Source organism: Leucopleurus acutus, assembly GCF_964270905.1.
Source record: "Leucopleurus acutus genome assembly, chromosome: 9".
Classification (NCBI taxonomy): Eukaryota; Metazoa; Chordata; class Mammalia; order Artiodactyla; family Delphinidae; genus Leucopleurus; species Leucopleurus acutus.
This window is the reverse complement of record NC_139144.1, coordinates 5,166,713-5,192,446: the sequence shown is the minus strand read 5'-3', so window position 1 is coordinate 5,192,446 and position 25,734 is coordinate 5,166,713. Positions and strand designations below refer to the sequence as shown.

At 36.0% G+C, this 25,734-nt stretch overlaps 1 protein-coding gene across 1 annotated transcript in view; it reads left to right on the top strand.

Moving 5' to 3' along the window:
- ZPBP (zona pellucida binding protein) overlaps positions 1-18,406 on the top strand; it is a gene marked incomplete at both ends in the record, with an annotated part of 109,951 nt that extends 91,545 nt beyond the window's left edge. The window contains one exon of the mRNA XM_082846430.1: positions 18,312-18,406. Coding sequence (XP_082702556.1) covers positions 18,312-18,406 — 95 coding nt within the window. The remainder of the gene's footprint in view (positions 1-18,311) is intronic.
- Between the last annotated feature and the right edge of the window lie 7,328 nt (positions 18,407-25,734).

Genomic DNA, 25,734 nt, shown 5'->3' with positions numbered 1-25,734 from the left:
TGGTGTTGAATATTTTTGTATTTTTATATGTTTGCATTATTGAGTTTTGTTCTTACACACACAGAAAAATTGTTTGGAAACAGTTTGGTTATTTCTGGTCTTACTTTTTTTTTTTTTTTTTTTTTTTTTTGCGGTATGCGGGCCTCTCACTGTTGTGGCCTCTCCCATTGTGGAGCACAGGCTCCGGACGCGCAGGCTCAGAGACCATGGCTTACGGGCCCAGCTGCTCTGCTGCGTGTGGGATCTTCCTGGACCGGGGCACAAACCCGCTTCCCCTGCATCGGCAGGCAGACTCTCAACCACTGCACCACCAGGGAAGCCCTGGTCTTACTTTTAATTTATTTGGCTGAACCAATGTTCAGTCTAGGCTAGTCATTCTCTGCTATTGAGGCAAGAATTTTCTGTTTACTCTGGCCATAGCCTGTTATTCTTGAGTGTTTCCATACTAACTCATGGGATTATACACATTAACTGGCCCTGTGTGAGCACTGGGCACTGTTACATTACAGTATGGCAGTGGAATCTAAAAGCTCATGTCCTAAGACAACAGTAGAAAGCCATGACCTAGCCTCAGAGGTCAGCGGGTGTCACTTCTGTCATACAAAGTTCCACTTAGGAACAGAGGAGGTGACCCGGATGGATTCTAGTGCTCAACAAGGTCACAATTGTAAGAATGTGTAGAATGGGATAGATATATTGTTAGCCATCTCTGGGAAATACAGTCTGTCACAAGGTCCTTATATTCCCCTATTTATTTTAGAATCAGCTGATCAGTTTTCATTTTCAGTAACCCTGATAGGATTATGTTTTGGGGAGAAGGTAGCTTCATATTCATAAATGTGTTATATCTGTGTGTCTGTTTTTCATCTTCATTGTGGTATAATTGACAAAGTTGTATGTATCTAAGATATACAACTTGATGTTTTGATATATGTATATATTGTGAAATAATCACCACAATTACGCTAATTCACATATCCATCATGCTCCATACCTCACATAGTTACATATATATATATATATATATATGTAGTGTGTGTGTGTGTGTGTGTGTGTATGGTGAGATCATTTAAGATCTACCCTTTTACCGCATTTCAAGTATGCAATGTAATATTGTTAATTAGAGCCATATTGCTCTACTTGGTTCTCCAGAATTTATTCATCCTGCATAACTAAAACTTTGTAATATCTCTGCATTTCTCCCTCTCACCAGCCCCTGGGAACCAGCATTCTACTTCCTGCCTCTGTGAATTTGACTATTTTAGATCATGCAGTATTTATGGGAAAAATTTTTAAATCAACTTTATTAAGATGTCATAAATACACTCATTTTTAAATGTGCACATTTTAATTGTACAATTCACCGAGTTTCGACAACTGTATTCATCCATTTAACCAATACCCTATGAAGATATAGAAATTTTCATTCCCCAAATTGTCCCCTTATCCTACTTCACAATCACAACTACTTATTAAATTTACCACTGTTTATTTATACATTCAGTTTTTGACAGGCATTTGGGTTGTTTCTAGTTTCGGGGTATTGTGAATAGAGCTTGTATGAACATTTCTGTGTAAGTTTTTTGTGGACCTATGTTTTCATTTCTCTTGGGTAAATGCATAAGAGTTAAGTTTTAGGATAATATGGTAGAGTATTTTTAACTGTTAAGAAACTCCCAAACTTTAACAAAGTAGTTGTATGATTTTGCATGTCCACCAAGCAGTGTATGAGATTTCTGGTTGTTTCACATTCTTGCAGTCTTGATATTGTCCAACTTTTAAATTTTAATCAGTGTAGTGCTATTTTATTTGTGATATAATTTGTATTTACTTTATAGCTAATGATATCAAATATCTTCTCTTGTTCTCTGTGAGCATTCGCATATGTTCTTTTGTAAACTGTTCACATCATTTCCTCTACCCTTTTTCTGGTTATTATTCTTCTAAATATTGACTTACAAGGTTTATTTATGTATTCTGGAAACAGGTCCATATATATTCGTTTTACTTTCTTAATGGTGTCTTTCAAATACAGAAGTTTTAATTTTGAGAAAACTAAGTTTCTTAATTTTTTTCTTAAGGAACCAAAGATATTGTGTCCATCCAAGAAATTTCTGCTTATCCCAAACTCATGAAGAATTTTTCCTATTTTCTTCTAGAAACATTGACCTTGTATTGTGTGGCCTTGATAAAACTTATAGTTCTAAGAATTTATTTTTTATTTTTAGGATTTCCTTCATACCTAATCATCTCACATAGGAATAAAGACAATTTCACTGCTTTATTTCCCATTTCCATGCTCTTTATTTCTTTTTATTGCCCCTATTAGTCTGGCTAGAATGTTCAGAAAAGTGCTCACCGAAAGTGGTGAGAGTTGGCATTCTTTTCCTGTGCCAACTGTCAGGGCCCACGGGCTTTCCCCGTTAGCTGTGATGCTAGCTGGCGGCTTTTAAGAGATGCCATTAATCGGGTTGATGAAGGAAATTCCCTTCCATTCTCTATTTATTTTGATTTTTCATCATGAAAGAGATTGAATTTTGTCATGTCTTGTATACACCATTGAGATGATCATATGTTTTGTATCTTTTATCATGTTTTATGATGCATTGATCGATACATAGAAGTTAAACAAACTTTGTATAAACTGACCTCTAATATAAACTATATATGATCATCATTCATAATTTCTACATATCACTGAGGTTTATATGCTAACATTTAGTTAAAGATTCTTGTATCTATATCCATAAGGAACTTTGGTCTATAGTTTTCTTGTAAATATTTATAAAATTTTATTATTAAGGCACTTGCTATTTTAAAAATGAATTGCAGTCATTCCCTCTTCTTGCTTTTTCTGAATGGTTTATGTAAAATTTATATAATTTTTCCCTCAATACCTCATTGAAGCTATCTGTACCTTGAAGCTTGTTTAGTTTTGATTTTCAGGGAACGATGCATGTGTGTGTGTATGTGTGTGTCTGTCTTTGATTTATTATCGCTCTTTGGAAATAAAATTTTTCTTTATAATGTTATATTTCAAACATCTAGAAATATAGAAAATGATGTTATAAACAAGTATGTTCATATCACCCATTCGAAACAAATTTCATATTCTGTCACTTGCTTTGTATCCTAAGATTTAAAGTGATTTAAATAGGACACAGCTGAAGCTTCCTGTGAAGGCCTCAACAATCCATTGTCTTCCTCTTCTGCTCAGATATATTCATTATCAGAATTGGATATTTTTTACCCCAATCCCAAATTTTATACTTTTAATTCTTATTGAGGCAATCAACAATGACATATAGTATTGGTTTGCATGATAATGGCATCTTATAAATGGCGTTTGCATGATAATGGCGTCTTGTAAATGGTGTCTTGCCTTAAATAACCTCTACAACTTGCTTTGTTTGGGCTCAACAATGACATACAATTAAGTACGTGTGTTGAAATTATACAGTTTATGGACCTGGACACATATACATCCATGAAACTATCACCACAATCAAGAAGAGGATCTCTGCTGTAACCCTGAATTTTGCTTATGCGTTTTTGTAATCAGTCCTCCCTCAATATCCATTCCCAAGCAAATGCAGATATGCTCTGCATCACTGTATATTTGCATGCATTTTAATAAGTTTTAATAAATGGAATCATGCAGTATATAATCTTTGTCTGAATTCTTTCACTCGGCATAATTTTGAGGTTTGTCAGTATTATCTCATGTATTAATAGTTTGCTCCTCTTTATTGCTGAGTAGTAGTCCATTGTATGGATATACCACATTTTATTTATCCATTCACCTGACGATGGACATCTGGGTTGTTTCCAGTTTTAGGCCATTACAAATAAAGCTGCTATGAACATTCCTGTACAAGTCTTTGGGTGGACATGTGTTTTCAGTTCTTCTGGGAAAATACCTATGATTGCGATTGCTGGGTCATACGGTAAGTGTATGTTTAACTTTATAAAAAAAAAAAGCCAAATTATTTTTAAAGTGGCTGTACAATTTTCATGTTCTATCAGCAAAGTTGTGGAGTTCCAATTGTTCTAAATACTTTCCAAAGCATAGTATGGTCACTCTTTTTTAATTTTAGCCATTCCAATGTGTGTATGTGTAGTGGTATCTCATTGTGGTTTTAATTTTAATTTTCCTTTTTAAAAGATATTTTCATCTTTCTATTGGATATTGGTATTCCTTTGCACAGTATCTGTTTAAATATCTTTCCCATTTTTTAAGTGGGTTGTTTGTCTCACTGAGTTGTAAGTTCTTAATTTAATATGGACAAAAAGGTTTTTTTCTTATATATGTGCTGTGAATATATTTTCCCAGACTGTGGCTTACATTTTTGTTTTCAAAGCAAAACGTTGAAGAAGTCCAATTTATTAATTTTTTTAATTCTGTGGTTCATGTGTTTTTGTGTTCTAATAAAAATTTTCCTACCCTAAGGTCACAAAGATTTTCTACTGTGCTTTTTGTTTAGTACTTTTGGGTTTGCATTTAAGTCTATGATAGATATTGAGTTAATATTTCTATTTGGTATGAGGTAAGGGTCAATAATCATTTGTTACAATACAGATAACCTGTCCTGGTGATACAGCACCATTTGTTGAAGACTTTTCTTTTGTCATTAAATTTTCCTTGGTACCTCTGTCAAAAGTTCAAGTGACTATATATTCATGTGGGTTTAATTCTGCTCCATTCATCCTTATGTTTATCATTTCGCCAGTACTGAAGTGTCTTGATTAATGAAGCTTTATTACCATATTACATTAAAAAATTGCTTTGCTTGCTCTGTGTTTTTGAATTACTACAGCATATTGATTTTTAAATATTAACCTGGATCCCATATATCTGTTTTATTCAGTGATTAGATGTCATAATTATTTTGTAGACCCTGTATTTTTTTACAAGAATAAACATATAATCTGCAAATAACAGTTTTACTTCTTCATCTGTGCCATTTTTTCTTTTACTTTATTGCAGTGACTAGGTCCTCCTGTACGGTGTTGAATAGAAATAAAAACAGGCATTCTTATTATTATTTTTGTTTTACAAGCTCTAGCTGGAGGTTTATCAGTTTTATTAGTCTCTTCAAGGAGCCAGATTTTAGTTTATTGAATTTTTCATTTGATTTCTATTTCATTAATATCTGCTCTTTATTTATGTATTTTTTTATGCTTTCTTCCTCATCTGAAACTTAATGTGCTATTCTTTCTTTAGTTTCTTAAGGGAGTAGCGTACTATCAATTCATTGATTTTATATCTTTTTCTTTTCTTACATAAGTATTTAAGGCTATACATTTTTCCCTACCATTGTTTTACCTTCATCCTACTAATTTTATTTATTTTTAAGTTTTAACTCAGTGCAAAATATTTTCTAATTTTCTTTGTAATTTTATTTGTCCCAGGGCTCATTTCATAGTATTCTGTTTAATTCCCATATAACTAATCACTTCCAGTGTATCTTTATATTGTTGATTTCCAACTAAATTTTTTCTGTTTAGAAAGCATGCTCTATATTACTTTGAATCTTTTAGTTGTTTTTAGAAGTGTTTTAAGGTTCAGGATATGGCGCATCTTGATGAATGTCCCATATCTTCTTGAATAATAAGTTTATTCTGGCATTTAAGTAGAAGTTTGTCTTCTGTATTTCTGTTGTTCTAGTTTCCACTTGTTAAATCAATTTGTAAGAGTGAAATGTTGAAGCTCCCAGCTGATATTGTGGATTGCACTATTTCTCCTTTATTGTCTTCCAAGTATTTTGAAACTCAGTAATTATGTAAATAGGCATTTAGGATTGCTACTTTCCCTGATGACTTGACTCTCCATCATTATGTAATGATACACCATTTTATTCCTGATAATATTCCTTGCATTGAGGTCTACTTTGTTAGATATTAATATAATCACTCCAGCTTTCTTATGCTTATATTTTGTGCCAGAAAGAGATAGACCCTGTTAACATTTCTGCTTAACCATTTAACAGAGTTGTTGATAATGTCTTTGATGCACAAAATTTTAAATTTTGATGAAGTCCAATTTATCCATTTTTTAACTTTGTTACCATATCTAATCATTTGTTGCCATACCAAAAGACATGAAGATTTAGCCCTATGTTTTCTTCTAGGAATTTTTAGCTCTTTATTTAAGTCATAGTTCATATTTGTATATAGCGTGAGGTAGAGATCCAACTTCGTTTTTCTGCTTGTGGAAATACAGTTTTCCCAGCACCATTTGTTGAAGAGTCTACTGTTTTCACATTGAATGAACTTGGCACCCTTATCAAGAAACAGTTGGTAATAAATGAATAGGTTTATTTCTGTTCCATTGGTCTGTAGGTCTGTCTGTTTTGATTACTGGAGCTTTGTAGTATGTTTTGAAATTGGGAAGTATGAGTCCTCTGGCTTTGTTCTTCTTTTTCAAGATTGTGTTTTGGCTGTTCAGGGCCATTTGCAATTTACTATGAATTGAGGAATGGCTTTTCAATTTCTTTAAAAAAAAAGCTGTTGGAATTTTCATAGGGATTGCATTGAATATCTAGATTGTTTTGGGTAATGTTGACGTCTTAATATTAAGTCTTCCTACCATGACCACAGAATGACTTTCTATTTATTTAGGTTTCCTGTAGTTTCTTTCAGCAATGTTTTGTAGTTTTTAGTATACAAGTATTTCATCTCCTTTTTTCTAGTTTGGTTTTATTGTTTGATTATTCCCTTTATTATGTGTTTTCTTGCCTCTTTCTCATGCCTAGTAATCTTTTTGTAGATTCCAAACATTGTGATTTTACCTTATTTGGTACTGCATATTTTCGTATTCCTGTGAATTTTGTCTTGTTTTTTTCACATGCAGTTAATACATTATTGAAAACAATTTGATCATTTCATGTCTTGCTTTTCTAATCTGATCGATGTTTCTGTTTCAGCATTCAGTCTAAAGCTAATCATTTTCCACTACTTTCCTAAGTGCTCCACCCAGTGCTTTTTGAATATGAATTTTCTTTTCTGGTTATTGGGAACAGACACTGTTCCTTAGCCTGAGTAATTGCCAAGCACCCTTTCCTCTAAAGTTATCAAAATTGATGGTCCTTTCCCCAGATTCAGTTAGCTTCCTCAGACACATATGCTGATTTCTGTTATATAATCAAGTGAGATGTTCTACTCATCTCCAGAGTTCTCTGTCTCCACAGTATCTCCTTTCTGGTTCACAGGAAGAACACTAGCTGCATTCAATGTCTTCTTGGACTTCAGCTTTGTCTCTTCAGTTCAGGGAAGAACTCAGCTCCACCACAGTTCCCTTTGCCATAATTTAGAAACTCACTGAAAGCAATAATCTACAACAGTTGTAGAGCTCATATATCAATATTTTGTTTCCTGTATGTCCCTTGGGATCACTGTCCTTTGTGGTTTGATGTCCAGTTTCTTGAAAACCATTTTCCATGTCTTTCTATGGTTATTATGTTTCGGTTGTTTCAGGCAAAATGGTAAATCATTTCCTTTATTCTATCTGTTCACTGTTCTCTTCAGGCTAAAGAACTTCTTTTAGCCTTACTTGTAGTGCAGGGTTATTGTCTACAATGTCTCTAAATTGTATTACCAAATGTCTTTTTTTACCTTTCATGTTTTTTAAATAAACTTTATTTTTTAGGCAGTTTTGGGTTCAAAGCAAATTTGAATGTAAGGTACAGAGATTTTCCATATGTCCCCTGGACCCCCTCATGCTTAACCTCCACCGCTCAACATCCCTCAGCAGAGTGATACATTTGTTGTAATTGATGAATCTATAATGAATGAAATATCATTATCACCCAAAGTCCATGGTTTACATTAGGATTCACTCTTGGTGTTGTACATTCTGCGTTTTTTTGGACAAATGACATATGTTTACAATTATAGTATCATACAGTGTAGCTACACTACCCTAAAATTTCTCTGCTTTCCACCTATTCATCATTCTTTATCCCCAAGCCACTGATCTTTTTACTGTCTCCATAGTTTTGCCTTTTCCTGAATTTTATATTGTTGGAATCATACAGTGTGTAGCCTTTTCAGATTGACTTCCTTCACTTAGTAGTATTTCTTTTTAGCACTGAATAATATTCCACTGCCTTCTAGCAGTTATTGCTCCTAGTGAGAAGTGAGCTGCTACTCGTACTTTTTCCCTCTCGCACCCTGCATTTAATGTGTCATCATTTTTATTCCATAGCATTTAGATTATCTTTACTGGGGGTTTATAGCAGTTTGACTGTGTTGTGTGTAGGGGTGGAGGTTTTGTACATTTCATGTTGGTGTTTGCAGAGTTTTTTGGATTATTCATTTATGTCTTTTGTTAAATTCAAGGCTTTTGGGTCATATATGTCATTTATTGTTTTCTGCATTTTTCTCTCTGTCCTCCCTTTTTGGTTATCAATTACACATATGTTACACCAATTTATATTGGCCCAGGGGTCACATGAAGCTCTACTCATTTTTTAATTAAGTTGAAATTCATATAACATAAAGCCATTTTAAAGTGGATAATTGAGTGACATTTAGTACATGGTGCTGTGCAACCACCACCTCTACCTAGTTCCCAAACATTTTAATCACCTCAAAAAGAAACTCTGTGCTTATTAAGTGGTTACTCCCTATTTTTCTCTACCTTCAGCCCCTGACAACTACTAGTCTGCTTTCTGTCTCTATTCTGGATATTTCATACAAATGAAAAGATACAATATGTGTCATTTTTTCTCTGGCTTCTTTCACTTAGCCTAATGTTTCAAGATTTAACCACATTGTAGCATGTATCAGTATGTCATTCCTTTTTATGGTTGAATAATATTGCATTGTTTGTTTATACTTTATACACAGGCAATCCTGTGTTTACCTTTCTTGAGCAGTTTTCAAACTATTTAGCACAGTGCCTGCACAATTTTACAGTGCTACTAATAATATACAAGGGTAACTATCTCAACAACACTTGTTATTTTCCTTTTAAAAAAGTATTGCTATCCTTGTGTGTGAAGTAGGGTCTCAGTATTGACTTGCATTTCCCAAATGACTAATGATGTTGAGCATGTTTTCCTGTACTTGGTGGCCACTTGTATATCTTCAGAAAAATGTCTAGGCAAGTCTTCTGTTCATTTTTTAAATTGGGTTTTCTTTCTTTTTGTTGTTGAGTTCTAAGGGCTATTTACATATTCTTTATACTCAGACCTTAGCATGTGTATGATTTGCAAAGGTTTATCTATTCTCAGAGAGTTTTTTCACTTTTTAATAATGTGCATTTGTGCACAGAAGTTTTATATTTTTATGAAGTTCAGTTTATTTTCTTTTTTATTGATGATGCTTTTGGTGTCATTTCTAAAAAACCATTATGGAATCTAAAATTGTGAAAAATTTACCCCTTTCCTTTTTTTCAAAGAGGTCATTGATGATTTGAGGTAAGTTCTAGAAAACAGTGTGAGTTAGGGGTCCAAATATATTCTTGGCATGTGGCTATCTGGTTGTCACAGGACTGTTCACTGAAGAGACTGTACTTTCCCTCTTGCATGGTCTTGTCATCCTTGTTGAAAATCGGTTTGCCACTGATGTCTGTGGCTATTTCTGGACTCTCAGTTCTATTCCATTAGTGTACATTCTCTCTTTTTCTAGTACTACACTGTTTTGATTACAGTAGCTTTGTAGGGAGTTTTGAAATTTAGAAGTGTGAGTACTCTAGGTTTGTATTTTTCAAAACTATGTTGTATATTTTAGGCCCCTTGCAATTCCATGTGAATTTGAGGATCATCATTCCCTCTTTTCAAAACCAAACGTAAAATAGATAGCTAGTGGGAAGCAGCCGCATAGCACAGGGAGATCAGCTTGGTGGTTTGTGACCACCTAGAGGGGTGGGATAGGGAGAGTGGGAGGGAGGGGGACTCAAGAGGGAAGAGATATGGGAACATATGTATATGTATAACTGATTCACTTTGTTATAAAGCAGAAACTAACACACCATTGTAAAGCAATCATACTCCAATAAAGATGTTATTAAAAAAAAAACGAGCCTGAGGGATTTTGATACAGGATACATTGATCTATAGGTTCCTTTGGATTGTATTGTCATCTTCATAATATTGTCTTCCACTTCTCCAACATAGGATGTGTTTCCATTTACGTAGGTCTTCTTTTATTTCTTACAGCAATGTTTTATAATTTAAATTTTACAAGTCTTCAACCTTCTTGCTTCAATTTACATCTAGATTTTTTGTGGATTAGCATGTAAATATAATTGCTTCTCTAATTTTCTTTTGGACTTTTCACTGCTAGTGTATAGACACAACCACTTTTGTGTTGATCTTGTATCCTGCAACTTTGCTGAATTCCTTTATTAGCTCTAGTACCATGTGTATATGTGTATTCACAGGTTTCTCTCTCTCTCTCCCTGTGTGTGTGTGTGTGTATACATACACACAATCATGTCATCTACAATTAGTTTACTTTTTCTTTTATAATTCAGATGCCTTTTATTCTTTTTCTTGCCTAATTGCTCTCTCTAGAACTTTCTTTAGGACATCCTTGCCTTGTTCTTGATCTTCGGGGGAAAACTTTCAATATTTCACTATTGAAGATGATGTTAGCTTTGGGTTTTTCATAAAAGCCCTTTATCTGATTGAATTTTTTTTCATTTTGTTCCGTTTGTTGAGTGTTTTTATGATGAAAATTTTGGATTTTGTCAAATTCTTTTTCTGCATCAATTGAGATGATCATGTAGGTTTTTTTCCCCCCTTCTATTTGTATAGTATATTACTTTGATTGGTTTTTATATATTTAGCCACCTTTGCAGTTCCTGGGATATATCCCACTTCATTATGGTGAATAATACTTTAATATAGTGCTGGAAGTTGCTTGTTAGTATTTTGTTAAGGTTGTTTGCATCTGCATTCTAGAGATATTGACATTTATTTCCTTGTCTTAGTAATAACTCTATCTGGCTTTGATGTCAGGGCAATGCTCATATCACAGATTGATTAGTAAGTGTTTCCTCCTCTTCTGTTTTTGAAAGAGTTTGAGAAGAATTGGTTTAATTCTTCTTTAACTGTTCGGTAGTATTCACCAGTGAAGCCATCTCACCCTGAGATTTTCATTATTGGAGGTTTTCAGTTACTAGCTCAATATCTTTACTTGTTATAGATTTCTTCCAATTTTCTATTTCTTCTTCAGTCAGTTTTTGTAACACGTGGGTTTCCAGGTATTTTTCATTTTTTTTCTAGCTTACCTAATTTGGTGGCATATAATTTTTCTTAAAATTGGCTTATCCTTTTTATTTCTGTAAGTTTGGTAGTGATGTTCCATCTTTCTTTCTGACTCTGAAAATTTCTCTCTTCTCTCTTATTCTCAATCTACCTAAAGGTTTGTCAGTCCTTTTAGTCTTTATAAAAATCAACTTCTGTTTTCCTTGCTTTTCTCTATTTTTAAAATTCTCTCTGTTATTAATATTCACTTTAATCTTTAAAAAATTTTTCTTCCTTCTGCTATCTGTAGATTTAGTTGTTGTTTTCTCATCCATTCAGATGTAAAGTTATGTTACTGATTTAAGATCTTTCTTTTTTTTCAATATAGGCATTTACTACTAATAAATGTTCCTCTGCTTTCACTTAATCTCATATGGTTTGGTGTGTTATGCTTTCATTCTAATACATCTCAATATGTTTTCCAATTTCCCTTTTGATATATTCTTTATCTTCTTGGCCTTTTAAGAATGTGTTGTTTAATTTTCACATATTTGTGAACATTCCACTTTTCCTTATGTTACTGATTTCTTCAGTAGCTTCATTCTATTGTGATTTGTATGATATCATTCTTTTTAAATTTATGAAGAATTGTCTTGTGTCCTAAAATATTGTCTATCCTAGAAAATATTCCATGTGTACTTGATAAAAATGGGTATTCTGTTGCTATGAGTGAGGTGTTCTATATACATCTGTTAATTTAGTTGGTTTATAGTGTTGTCAAGTCCTCTATTTCCTTATTGATCCTCTGTCTAGAAACTGTATCCATTATTGGAAGAGAGGTAATGAAATCTCCAAGTATTGCTGTAGAGCTATGTCTCCCTCTGTTCTGCCAGTGTTTGCTTTATATATTTTCTGTACCTGTTGTTTGGTATGTATATTTTTATAATTGTTATATCTTCTTTGTGATTTGATCCTTTTAGGAATATGTAATTTCCTTTTTCTATTATAACAGTTTTTGACTTAAAGTCTATTTAATCTGAATTAGTGCCAGCTCTTTTTTCATTACAGTTTCCATGGAATATCTTTTTCCACTTTTTCACTTTCAACCTAATCATTTCATTTGGTCTAAAATAAGTCTCTTCCAGATTGCATATAGTTGGATCATAAATATTCATTCTGCCAGTTTCTGTCTTCTGATTGTAGAATTTAATCCATTTACATTAAAAGTAATTACTGATAAAAATGGACTTATTTCTGCCATTTTACTATTTCCTATATGTTGATTGTTTTTTAGAGTTCTTTCAAAGTTAATTCTGAGAGTTTTTGCTTGATTATTTTCATGTTTCTTTAGTTGGGACTGTCATTTGGAGCTGCCAGTATCTTTGCTGATGTTACTCTATTCATTTTTTTAAAACTCTTATTTCTCTTGACTATGAGTTAGTTTTCTGTGTCTTTGAAAATCTAATAATTTTTATTATATGCTAAACTTTATTGGTAGTGCTATGTAGAGTCTTCTGGCTTATTTTTGCTCTGAAGAGTGTTTATTATTTAGTCTAATAATATGCTAGATTCAAAATCTAAACTGTCTCTCCCATTGTAGGCACCATCTTCTCAGTTTTTTCAGCTTTCCAACTCTTTCCGGTTTTGTTTTTTTTTTTTTGCGTTAACGCGTGCCTCTCACTGCTGTGGCCTCTCCCGTTGTGGAGCACAGGCTCCGGACGCACAGGCTCAGCAGCCATGGCTCACGGGCCCAGCCACTCCGCGGCATGTGGGATCTTCCCAGACTGGGGCACGAACCCATGTCCCCTGCATCGGCAGGCGGACTCTCAACCACTGCGCCACCAGGGAAGCTCTCTTTTTCTGGTTTTGAACTTCTTGCAATATCATTGACTAATGTGAAGGTCTCACATCAGCCAGTGATCTGCATGGAGTCTATATGAGATTTTAGAGTTCTTGCTTCTGTTTCTACCTATTTCCTTGAATTTCTCCCATTACTTTCTATATCTTCTGGAGGCCTAGAAGTCTGTCCTCTCAGTTTTTGTAACCAAGTAGACGTAATTTTTGCTTCAGTTTTAGCCACCCATGCACCACATAGTGTGGTGAGTACCCACTGCTGAAATATATAATAATACTTTTACCCATTTGCCTGTCTTTCCTACCTCTTCAGGGCTGTCAAATAGTGTATGTTTCCTCTTTCCTGATGTTTTAAGTGTTTTCTGCAGATTGATTAATTCAGTATAAGCTAGAATTAGAATTCTTGGCCACTTGATTTTTAGCATTGTGGACATTGTCTTTGGTGCATTATTTTTTGTTTAATATTGTATAAGTCTTATTGCTTATTTTCTCTATTTGTTTTCTCTTATAAAAGTCTTACCTGCCTCACAACCAGGAAAAAATTCTCTAATAATTTATTTTATTAATTTCAAATTTTGTTTCTTTACTCTCAGGTCCATAAAATAAGGGTACATACTGTGTGTGTGTGTGTGTGTATACATACACATATATATACTTATAATATATGGTACATATATACACACACCTACATTTGTATGTATATACACATATATGTACATACACACGAATATATGTCTTTTAAAGGGTCCTCTTTTTTGTTTTACTGTTTGTGGTAATTAATGTCTTGTTGTATAGAGAGGGTAAACCACCTTCTTTTTTCTCTTTAGAAGTTGTCCATTTTAAATTGATTTGTCAAGTTATATAAAATAAAATTGTAGTTGAGGTTTTATTTATGAGTGCAGTGCAGGTATAGATTAATTTGATTAAAACTTACATTTTTACATTAGCAGCATAAAGTTGGATTTTTAAAAATCCAGTCTGAGAATATGGCCAATGATAGGTTATTTTAACAGATTCACAGTATTGCAAATTGTATCTGTGAGATTCATGCACATTTTTGTGGTTATAACACAATTTTTAAAAATTTTCTTTTCTATATAATATTCTATTTTATGAATATGTCAAGGAGTATATATCTGTTTTATTGTTGGTTGAAATTGCTTCCTACTTCTCAGTTTTTCTACTATGACAAACAATGGTGTTGTGAATATTTTTGTTTGTATATCTTAGATCTTTAGCTAATATTGGATCATAAGATGAGCAATTCATTAAAATATGTCAGATTGGGTTAATACAAAAAATTTAGAAAACACTTTTACAACGCAATGTGGGACAGATCCTGTCTACATCTATGCCAGTTCTTGGCATAGCCAAACTTTAAATATTTGCAATCTGATGATTATGTAATGCATCACATTTTTTATTATGGTAAAACATACATAAGAGTTAACCTTTTAAGCATATTGAAAGGTACAAATTAGTGGCATTAAGCGCATTCACATTGTTGTGTAAGCGTCAATACCATCCGTCTCCAGAACGTCTTCATCTTCCCAAACTGAAATCCTGTACCTATTAAACGCTAGCTCCCCATTCTGCCCTCCTTTCAGTCACTGACAACCACTCTTCTTCTTTCTGTCCCTATAAATTTGACGACTACTCTAGGTACCTCATGTAAATGAGATCATGTGGCATTTGTCCTTTTGTGATTGGCTTATTTCACTTGGCATCTATGTTGTAATATGTGTCAGAATTTCCTTCCTTTTGCAGGCTAAATACTATTCTGTTGTGTATATGTATCACATTCCCACCTCCAACATGTGTAGTATGTGACCATCACACATTTTCATACCTTTCCACAGTACTTTTTATAATTTCACATTCCCACATTAACATCACATTAGGTGGCCCAGCACTAACGTACCACATTTCCGTTGTCCACATGTGTATGCCACGTTTTCTTTATCCATTCGTCTGTCAATGGACACAGGGTTGCTTCCACCTCTTGGCTATTGTGGAAAGTGCTGCACTGAACATGGGTGTGCAGATATCTCTTCGAGATCCTACTCTTAGTTCTTTTGGATAAATAACTGTTTTAGGGTGGGCCGCCATAACAAAATTCCATATACTGGATGACTTAAACAAAATTTTTTTTCACAATTCTGGAGGCTGGAAGCCCAAGTTCAAGGTGCTGGTGATTCGTTTCTGGTGAGTTCTCTCTTGGCTTGCAGATGGCAAAATGGGCCACCTTCTCATTTTGTCCTCACATGGCCTTTTCTTGGTTCAAGTTTGCAGAAAAAGTTTCGATTTTGATGTAGTCCAATTTAATTATTTGTCTTTTGTCCTCATGCTTTCAGTGTCATATAAAAAAATCATTGTAAAATCTAATGTCATAAAGCTTTTTCCTATGTTTTCTTCCAAGAATTTCATGGTTTTAGCTCTTATGTTTAGGTCTTTGATCCATTTTGAGTTAATTTTTGTATATATGGTGTAAGCTGTGTCCAACCTCATTCATTTTCAAGTGGATATCCAGTTTGCTCAAACATTTGAAAAGACTGTCCTTTCCTCATTGAATGATCTTGGTATCCTTGTTAAAAATTATTTGGGAGTTTATTTCTATTTTGTCTGTAATTTTGTCTTTATGTCAGTACCAGACTACTGAAATTACTGAAGCTTTGTAGTACTTAAATCAGCAAGTGTGAGATGTCCAACTTTGTTATTCTTTTACAAAATTGTTTTGGATATTCTGAGTCCCTTGAGATTTCAAATGAGTTTTATGATGGATTTTTTTATCTCTGAAAATGCCACCACTGGGATTTTGATAGAGCTTTCATAGAATCTAGAGATTTCATAGATAGCAATTTCATGGATAGTTAGTAGTACTGACATCTTAACAATATTAAATATTAAATGAACATGGGACGTCTTTCCATTTGTGTCTTTGATTTCTTTCAGCAATTTTTGGTAGTTTTCAGTACACAAGAATTTGCCTCCTTGGTTAAGTTTTTCCTATTATTTTCTGTCCTTTTCTCATTGATTTACATCAATTGTGTGTGTTTTCTGAATGGTAGTCCTCTGTTGGTTATATAAGCTGCAACTATTTCCTAGTTTTCTTGATTGACTGTTATTACTATTGTTACTTTAAGTTCTTAATTTTAATACCACATGTATCAATTATTTTCTATTATGGTTAGTCACTTCCCTTTTTAAGGAATTATTCCCTATCCAAAATTCATTAAGATATTTTCCTGTATTTACTTATTTCTTCATATGTCAATACTGATCAGTCACCAATGCTTCCTTCTCTTCTTATTGAAATAATCAAGTTTTAATCAGGCTGCTCTCATAACTGTAGCTGGGAGATGTTCTACTCACTGAGACTCAGACCTGGAAGAAAAGTTCACTAATTTTGTACTTTAAATAACATTTTAGCATTTTTCCTCAATTCCACTTAAAAGAGAACAAAATATTTCAGGGTATATCCTAGGAGAGAGTGCTACAGATAAGGGCTCTGTGGTATAACATGTACTATATTATGAAGGTTTTTTAAATTATAAGAATATTTATTAGAATATCATTATTTATTTAAACTTTAATTTAGATGATTTTATGCCAGTATCAGTTCTGTTTGTAACAGTCATGTATAAAGTCTGTGTGTAAAGACTGCATGCAGGTTTCTCTTCTCCATATGTAACGATTTGACACTTTCAATACATTCGCTAAATCTTTCCATATTTGTGCATCAAGAAATATTAATATATGTTTTGAGAGAAAGTGTACCATGATCACACACCTTTGAGAAATATTATGTCATTAGAATTTTACCACATACATTTTCACTTTAGACACTCTTCTTATTACTGCAGCAAATAAATCTGTTTAACTTTGTTTACCAATTTTTTTTCCATCTGGAACATTAATTCCCAAATAAAATGTCTGTTAAAACTTGAGGAGCTCTGTGGAACCTAGAATGGAAAATACTTCTGAGTGATGGTTAAGATATTTCCCAATTTGAAAAAATATATTTTAAAAAGAATAAGAAATTAAATAATATAATATGACCCAGATTCAGTCAGTGACATGTATTATTAAATCATGGTGCTAGAAAAAGAATCTTTTTTGATGGCCCATGATACCCATGCCTTAGATGTGCTGTTACTAACATCTTTGTGATCCCTTGGCTGACCACATCTGCAATAGGTTAGTCAGAGACCCCAACTCAATTAGGGGCTGATGGCATCCCGTGACCTTGATGCCCTCCCCACCCCCAGTGAAAGAGATGAGTAGAGGCAGCAACCCCGCAATGCACAGGGTTAAGCATTTATTGAGTGCCCATCACATGCTGGGTGCCTTTTCATCTAAGTCATCTGGTTTCAGTCCTCACAATAATGCTATGACTTGATTGTTACTGTACCTGTTTTACAAATAAGGAAACTAGAACTAACAGAATTGACTACTTTGCCCAGGATCCCAAAGTTAATCAATGGCAGAGAATGTATTTGACCTTGGTTTCTTCCTGCCTTTCTTTACTTTCTATCACACAGAGGGAGCAGTGGTGATGTATTCATGGTATACATTGTCCTTATGTTAGGGATGACCAAACTGAGTTACGTTTTAGGCTAAGTAGTTTTTCCAGAATTACACCATTAGCCCAGGATAGAAATAGGATTTGAAATCAGAGGATTGTTAGAAATGATCTGCAAGTCCTTCCCATATTTGGGGCTATCTTTATACATCTAAATCGTGGTTACTATGGACCCTCTGGTAGTCACATTTGGTTCTTGACCCCTTGTGGCTTCTTCTGTAACTTACAGGATGGCCCAGTCAGCCTTCTGATGTCAACATCGTGTGGTCAGTAAAACTATTTTAGGTCACAGTCTTGGTTTAAGCTGGATTAGAGTGAAAACTTAAAACTTTTCACTTACATGAGGCATTTAGAGGAGTCAAACTCGTAGAAACAAATTGTGGAATGGTGGCTGCCAGGAGCTGGGAGAGGGGGAATGAGGAGATGTTTAATGGGTATAGAGTTGCAGTTTTTCCCAGATGCAGAAGTTCTGGAGATTAGTTGTACAATGATTTGCATACATTTAACACTACTGAACTGTACACTTAAAAATGGTTAAAATGGCAAATTTTATGCTATGTGCATTTTACCACAATTAAAAAGAAAAAAAAGAACCTTCTTTGAAAATTTATCCTCCATGTAAAGTTAATTTACGTGGCGTTAGGAAACTTTTACTTATTAACTTATTTTTTTATTCACAGTGATCTGCAGCCCTGGATCTTATAACTCCCATGATGGAATTCACTGCCTTCAGTGCAATAGCAGCTTGGTGTTTGGAGCAAAAGCATGTTTATAGGCCATTATTTTGAGCTCTTCGGTGGTTTGTTAAACACAAAAGTATATTTTTGAAATATTACTATATAATAAATCACTATTATGCCAAAATTAAATATATTAGATATTACCAAAATATGGTGTCATCATTTTAATTGAAACACGGTATCTCCAAATGCCTTATATACAGTACATCCAGTAATCTTTATTCATTAGTGCCAGACCTACATATGACTCCAAAATATTTCTTGGATCACTGTTTTTAAAATAGTTTCAAATATACTATATTGGGTTAGCCCAAAAGATTTTTTTATGATTTTTCAAAAATAGCCCATTCTATCGTTATTATATGTTGACTAATCTCAGGCTACCATATTCTTCCACAATCATTTTAATTTCAGCTTGTTTCATTCCTTGATTTTAATTTTATGGGATTCTATTCCTTCCAGTTTGACCTTTCATAGCTCAAAGTCACTGCAAGTCTTATTATTGCAATTTTTAGCCACTTTAGTTTAAGACCTAGTCCCAAACACACTATGAGTTTTTAATATACTTCAATATGGTGATCTTAAACTTTTCAGTTGAAAGTCCCTCAAATTAACCTTTTTGACATTTTAGAATGGAGTAATCGTTGTATGTGCCTAAATTAACATTTGAGCTTTCACAATGTGGAGAGAGAAAGAGAAACTTAAGCAGTTTCTTTCCCCAGCAGCACCTCTAGGGGTGAGAATCAAGCAGTCATTTTCACTTCCTTCACTATTACAGTGTTCTGTGACAGATACCACTGCTGCGACCGCCTAATACTTACTCTCTCACCCTGCGATGTTGTGTTTGAATATGAAAAACTACCAAAAATTTAAATATTAATTACCAGGAAAATACATGAGTAAATCACAAAATAAGTAGCTTCTCAGTTTTCTAATTACTGTTTTAATTATATTCGTATCCACTTTACACTTTCTTGGAACGTTCCCTGTTTTTCTCTTCATATTTCCTTTGTGGAGACGTGAACATATGTAAATGGAAAATGCACACAGATTGGATCTGGGCACAGCTGTGCAGCACACTGGACAGGAGAGGCATGTACTTAAACCGAGGCTCTGCATGGCTTTTTTTTTTTTTTTTTTGCGGTACGCAGGCCTCTCACTGTTGTGGCCTCTCCCGTTGCAGAGCACAGGCTCCGGACGTGCAGGCTCAGCGGCCGTGGTTCACGGGCCCAGCCGCTCCGCGGCATGTGGGATCTTCCCGGACCGGGGCACAAACCCGTGTCCCCTGCATCGGCAGGCGGACTCTCAACCACTGTGCCACCAGGGAAGCCCCTGCATGGCTTTTTGAAAGTGTCCAATAAATACATTAGCTTCTCCATCATCCTGTGGACAAACATTACTCTGGAATTCTCACACAAATAAGAGAGGGAAGGGAAATGACATTTCTTTGTTAGCCCTGTTGATCTTTCTTTAACAATCCCTTTAGACTTTCCTAATCATGACATAATTGTTTTCATATATTTTTGAGAGGTTATTCAAGAGCCGTCTTTCCACTATTAAGTCACATATTTTTGCCGTTTTACTGTTTGGGTGAGTTATTGTTCCTCTTGCACATGCTTTCTGTAACTAGTAAAAGACCTATTAAGTCTCCATCTGTAAAAGTAGTGCAAGCTTCTAAAGTTTTCCAAATTTCTTAATTTAATAATGAGGTGAATTGGAGTACATATTCTTTCCTTTGTACTCCCTAAGTTTGGATTACTTTCTTCCTATTATTTAAAAGCCCAGAGGAATTTAATTTCTGATGCATCCTTCTGAGGCGTGACCAGTACTAGCCCCCTAGCTGGTCAGCTGGGAAGGCAGTGGCAGGGGTGACATGGTGATGACGGGCACTGGAGGTCAGAAGAGATGGGTGATCTGGAATGAGAAGAGACAAGTGACAGCAGAATGAGTGGAGCCAGTCACGGACTTTCAGCTTATGAAGGCAGACCAGAAATGAGGCCACACAAATTCCAGGGGGCAGAACAGGTCAGATTTAAAAGTCCAGGCGAAAAGAACAGCTGGTAGAAATTTAAGCAGAGGATGAGCTAGGAGAAGAAAGACAAGTGTTAATTACTTCTTTTTCTTGGTTCTCAAAGTGAAATGTTCTTGGCTCTGTTTTACCACATATCACATTTATTTTAGTTGGTTGTGTGTCTGTCTTCCACATTCAATTATACTAGTGTATTCCTAGTTTCCTAGTCATCTTCAAAGCACGTAGTTATGTGCTTAATAATTTTTAAACTAATTAATAGATTATTAAAGTCCTGTGAGTATAAATAAGAACTAAGATAAAAGTTGCTTCTGTTATATTAATAGATAGGTTGTGGAATGCTGAAAGTAGTTTTAAGCAATTGGCAATATGTATGATAAAAACTATAAACTAATCCCTAGGAGTGATTGCTGTCATTAGACAGTTACAGGTGTTCATTATTTTTGTTTACATCAAAATAATATCTTACATTTATATAATGCCTTAATTTTAACAAAACCTTTTTTTCTTAATTACACAACCTGGGATTTACATTGACCTGTGAACTTATGGGAAATATGGTTCCCATTTTGTATTTTATCAATTAGGTTTTTTTCTCATATTAGGTGTGTAATATGTATTCATTTGGCAATATGTAAAAAGAGTCTTAACAAGTTTGGTCCAGTAATATCACTTAAAGGATGCTATCCAAAGGAAGCAAATTAGAGATCAGGTGAAATATTCCATCCAAAGGTACTAATAATGAAAATGGAATTAACAGAAATTATCTGCAAGAATGAAACGGTTAAATAAATTATGCTGTTTCCATATGGTAGAATGTTATGTAGTATTGTTTAGAGTTTTAAAACAAATGAACCAAAATGTTAATAGTGGTCATGCTATGTGATAGGGTCCTATGGGAGGTTTTTTTGATACCCTCTGTTTTCCAAGTCTTCTACAGTGAAATGAATTACTTTGGAAAATCTTGGAAGCAGTAAACATACTTTGACAAATGACAAGAGTAGCCATTTGGGGAAGACATTGTTGCTCACTCTCCAGTATCAATTCGCCCCCCCCCCCCAACTTCTTCCCAACAGAGCACCAAGTTTGTTTACTCCAGAGAACTATCCTTCTTCGCCAGTCAGCACATGACTTTTTTTGGCCGCCGCTTTGTTGAAACCGTGAGGTGAACACCCTGAGGATGAAGCCCGTGCTGAGGACCCCGAGTGGAGACATGGAAAGGCCTGGCACTTGATGCTGAATCACTACCCTTATCGTGTCTGAATCCCAGCCTGCCCTGGACTCCCCAGTTCTGTGAGATAGGAAGGTTCCTTTCATTAAAGCAAATTAGGTGTTCCACAGCTAAAAGCATCCTAATTGGTAGAGAGTTCATTACAGGAAATAGGTAAAATGGAAGAAATTAGAAGTAGGGGGAAAATACCACTTACAGTTTCATAACCCAGATATCAGCAATGTTAACATTTTGGTAAATTTCCTACTTTTGTGTGATTTTTTATTCACGTTATATGTTTTATTCATATATATGCAGTCAGTATTTCCCTTAATATATATTTTCCACACCATCTTATATACCCCACTAACATAATTTGAATGATTATTACGTATGATACATTTCAGCAAAATTACTACAGTATGGTTAATCATTTCTAATTGTTGGACATTTCTGCTGCTTCCAGACTTTTGCTGTTTTATGTAGCATTACAGTTAACATCTTCTTTCTTAATACTCTGTGGTATTTTTAAGTCTTCTCTCTGCCCAGAAGTAGAATTACTGGGTTTGGATATTTCTAATCCTTAGGACCATTTGCCAAATTTATTTCCTAAGAATTGTATCAATTTATAGTCCCACCAGTGATATATCAGAGTATACATTTCACTGCACCCTCTCTGATTTTTTTTTTTTTTTTGGATGTGGGCACACCACACAGCTTGTGGGATCTTAGTTCCCCTACCCCAGATTAAACCCAGGCCCAGCAGTGAAAGCGCGGAGGCCTAACCACTGGACCACCATGGAATTCCCTGAATTCATTTTATAAATTATTTACCTTGACAGATGGAAATAGTTTCCCGTACTATACTTTCATTTTTCTGCGGCACTGGTGAGGTTGGGCTTTCCTCATATAATTATTCTGCTGCTGGTGCTAACGAGTGTTGTTTACTGAGTGCTTATTATGTGAAAAGATTTGTTTGAAATCCTTTGCATATATTTTTGTGTTTTATTTACCCAATTCTGTGATTTATTATTATATTACTCTCATTTCATGTATGAAAAAACCAAGTCACAATAATTGTATGACTTCCCCAAGTTTACAAGCTGATTAGTGGTGAAGATGTGTGTCAGTTACAGAGAGCCCTGATGCAGTGGTTTCCGTTCTGTCTCTGAGTCCAGCAAAGGTCGGGTTAGAGCTGGTGCCATGTCTCCATAGAGCTGTCCTTACCTTGGGCCACCGGTCCTTTTTTGCTCCACCTTCTTTAATGTAGCTTTTGTCTTCATGTCTGTAGGTGGCTGTTGTGGATCTAGGCATTGGATTGACCTTCTATTCAGAAAAAAGATGAAGATGAAAGCCCTCTACAAGACTTTTACATCACATTGAAGGGGACAATGTCCCAAGGACACGTAAGTGGGAAATTGATATATTCATCTTTGATTCTCATTAATAGAGAAGAGGGGTTAAAAGTGGACATGGACTTGGGATGGTGTTGAGTGGCTGGTGTCTTTATCTGACACAGAGCATCCCTTTAAGGAGTCTGCATCGATACACACCCTTCACATTAACAAGCTCTGCATGTCACATTGTCTCTCCCTCCCCCATAATACAGGTTCAAACTCTCACCCAGTGAGTGCATTCAGGTTGAAGTTCAAAATCATGGGTGATGTGTGGAAGGTTGCATCAGGTCCAGGGTCCGTATGGTCTAGAGTTGATGTGCCTTCAAACTACCAATATAAAATGGGTGAGAAGGAAGAGAGTGACTAGTTTAAAATGCCCATTCAGAAAAGGGAGTAAAGAGAAACACCTCCCAGTCACCATCCAGGTGGGCAAGATATAGTGAGATCTTCCTGCTGTCAAATATGGGTGAGTTCTTTGATTGGTCCCTGGTTCTGACCTCAGTGGTTATCTTCCTTCTCTATTCTATTCTACTTTCTGCAAGTCGGGGGCCCAGAACACTCATAAGCTATCACTGCCCAGATTTGGGTATCCAAGGGCAGGACAGTTCTCTTATGTTAGGTTGTGTTGTGTCCTCATGGTTAAGCTTGGTGACAGAAGATGCACAGGTGCCCTCAAAGGCCCCACCTGGCCCTCACTTCTCCTCTGCTGTGTGTCTGACTTGCTGCCAGCATTGACCAGCAGTGACCTCAGTTATGCCACCCACTGCCTGATGTCCAGAGGGTGAGCTTCCCCAGGGGTCTCAGTTTCCACAGATCTTTTATAGATGTATCTTTTATAGATGTAAAGACAAGATGGACTCCACTGATGATGGCAACTCCTGGCATTCAGTGAGGAAACATCATTTAAATTATCACGTCATCACTCAGGGCCAAGTGCCTATGGAAGACAAGGCCACAGATGAAATAGTACATTTTAATGAAGACAGTGAAGTATAAGGACCGAGATGAGTTGGTTGCTTCTAACTGCATTTGGTAAAAGAAAGTGATGAGTTCAGGGCTTCAAAAAACCCAGAAAGTTCCTATGACTGCCATGGAAGTAGCTCTCTTTTCCTGTGGCCACACAGATTTTTGATAAACAAACTTAAATTCGAATCCAATGGTGGATTGAATGATAAATCTACTTGAGCTCACCACCTAATATGTTTCCCATGATAGAGGCCAGGCACTGGTTGGGAAAGAATTGAGGTGAGGACATGTGAAGCCCAACATTCACTGGTCCCAGTGAAGCCAAACACATTAAGCCCAACATTCTACTGGGATTTGTTTGTCAGTAAGAGCAGCCCTTCCTCCCCTGAGGAGCCTAAACTTCCCCTTGCCTGAAGAGCCTATAATGGTCATCCTAAAACAGTTGTCTTGTTTCCTCCCCAAAACTATCATTTTTCATTGCTTCTGAACCTAGACCTTAACTTGAATCCTGGCAGTCCCAGGGTGTTTGGTTAGCAAGTGTTACCTACTACACGTATCAGAAGAATTGTAGTAGCCAGTTTACAGCAGAAGCTTACTGGGGAGATGCATAGGCGACGTTGGAGACACCTTATCGGGACCCCCCGGTGAGTTATGTCTGGTATAATCCTCTTCCCTCGAATGCATGTAGAACCTGTGACTTGATTTTAGATGACAGAAGATGTCAAAGATGGGAGAGTCACTGAATTCCTTTTTCCTGGATCTGGAGCAAGAGATCCTTCCACTGGCACAGAAACAGCTGCCATGTCGTGAGAGGACCTGTAAGAGGACCAAGTGGCAAGGACCTGCAGTGGGCTCAGAGAGCTGAGGGCAGTCCCTGGCTGTCAGCTGGCAGGAAAGCAGTGCCTTAATTCTAAGACTGCAAGGAATTGGATTCTGCCAACAACCATGTGAGCTGAGATGAGGACACCCTCCTCCAGAAAGGAGCCCAGCCCAGCCAGCACCTGCCTACAGCTCTGTCCCGGGCAGAGGACCTAGCTAAGCCATACCCCAGAAACTGGGATGAGAACGGGTGTTGTCCTCATCCATGAATATATGGTGGTGTGTTACACACAATAGAAAGTGTATAACGGATGCATAGGGAGTAGGTCCTCAGTGTACTCAGCCAGAGTGGAAGGAATGCCGTGTTGGGTGGGGCTGAACGTATTGAGACGGGTGTCATTGCCAGAGAGCCTGGATTCAGTGCACTAGTTGGAGCAGCTGGGAATCGCACTAACAGTTTGCTCATCTGATTGACTGGACTCTGAACCCAGCGGTGGGTAGCTTACACGGAATAAAGTTGACAGCCTGGAATTACTTGCTGTGCCGAGTAAGGCGTCTGAAGGCTTAGGGAGGCTGGAATGCTGGAGTGGGCGTTTTATGTGAGATTTCCATGCAGACTCCCCTGTTTCTGGCCCCTGATGGGTCTAGAGGCCTCTCCCTTCCAGGGCTCAGAGGAGTTCTTGGTGAAGAGCGTGCTGGCATCTTGAGGTCTCTGTACTGGCAGTGCTTTGTGGTCCAGTGACGGGAGTTGAGATGGACCTGGTGAATCACATGGGCTGATGGCATCCAGGAGACGTGCCATGCAGAGGCCAGAGGTGGTGGGCGTCAGGGCTGAGGCAGCGATCAGAACGCCTGGATCCACGGGGGTCTTGGCACATTGCTCATGGTGTCCCCAGACTGAAGGAGGCGGAGGGCAGCTCTGTCTGTGAGATTCAAATTCAG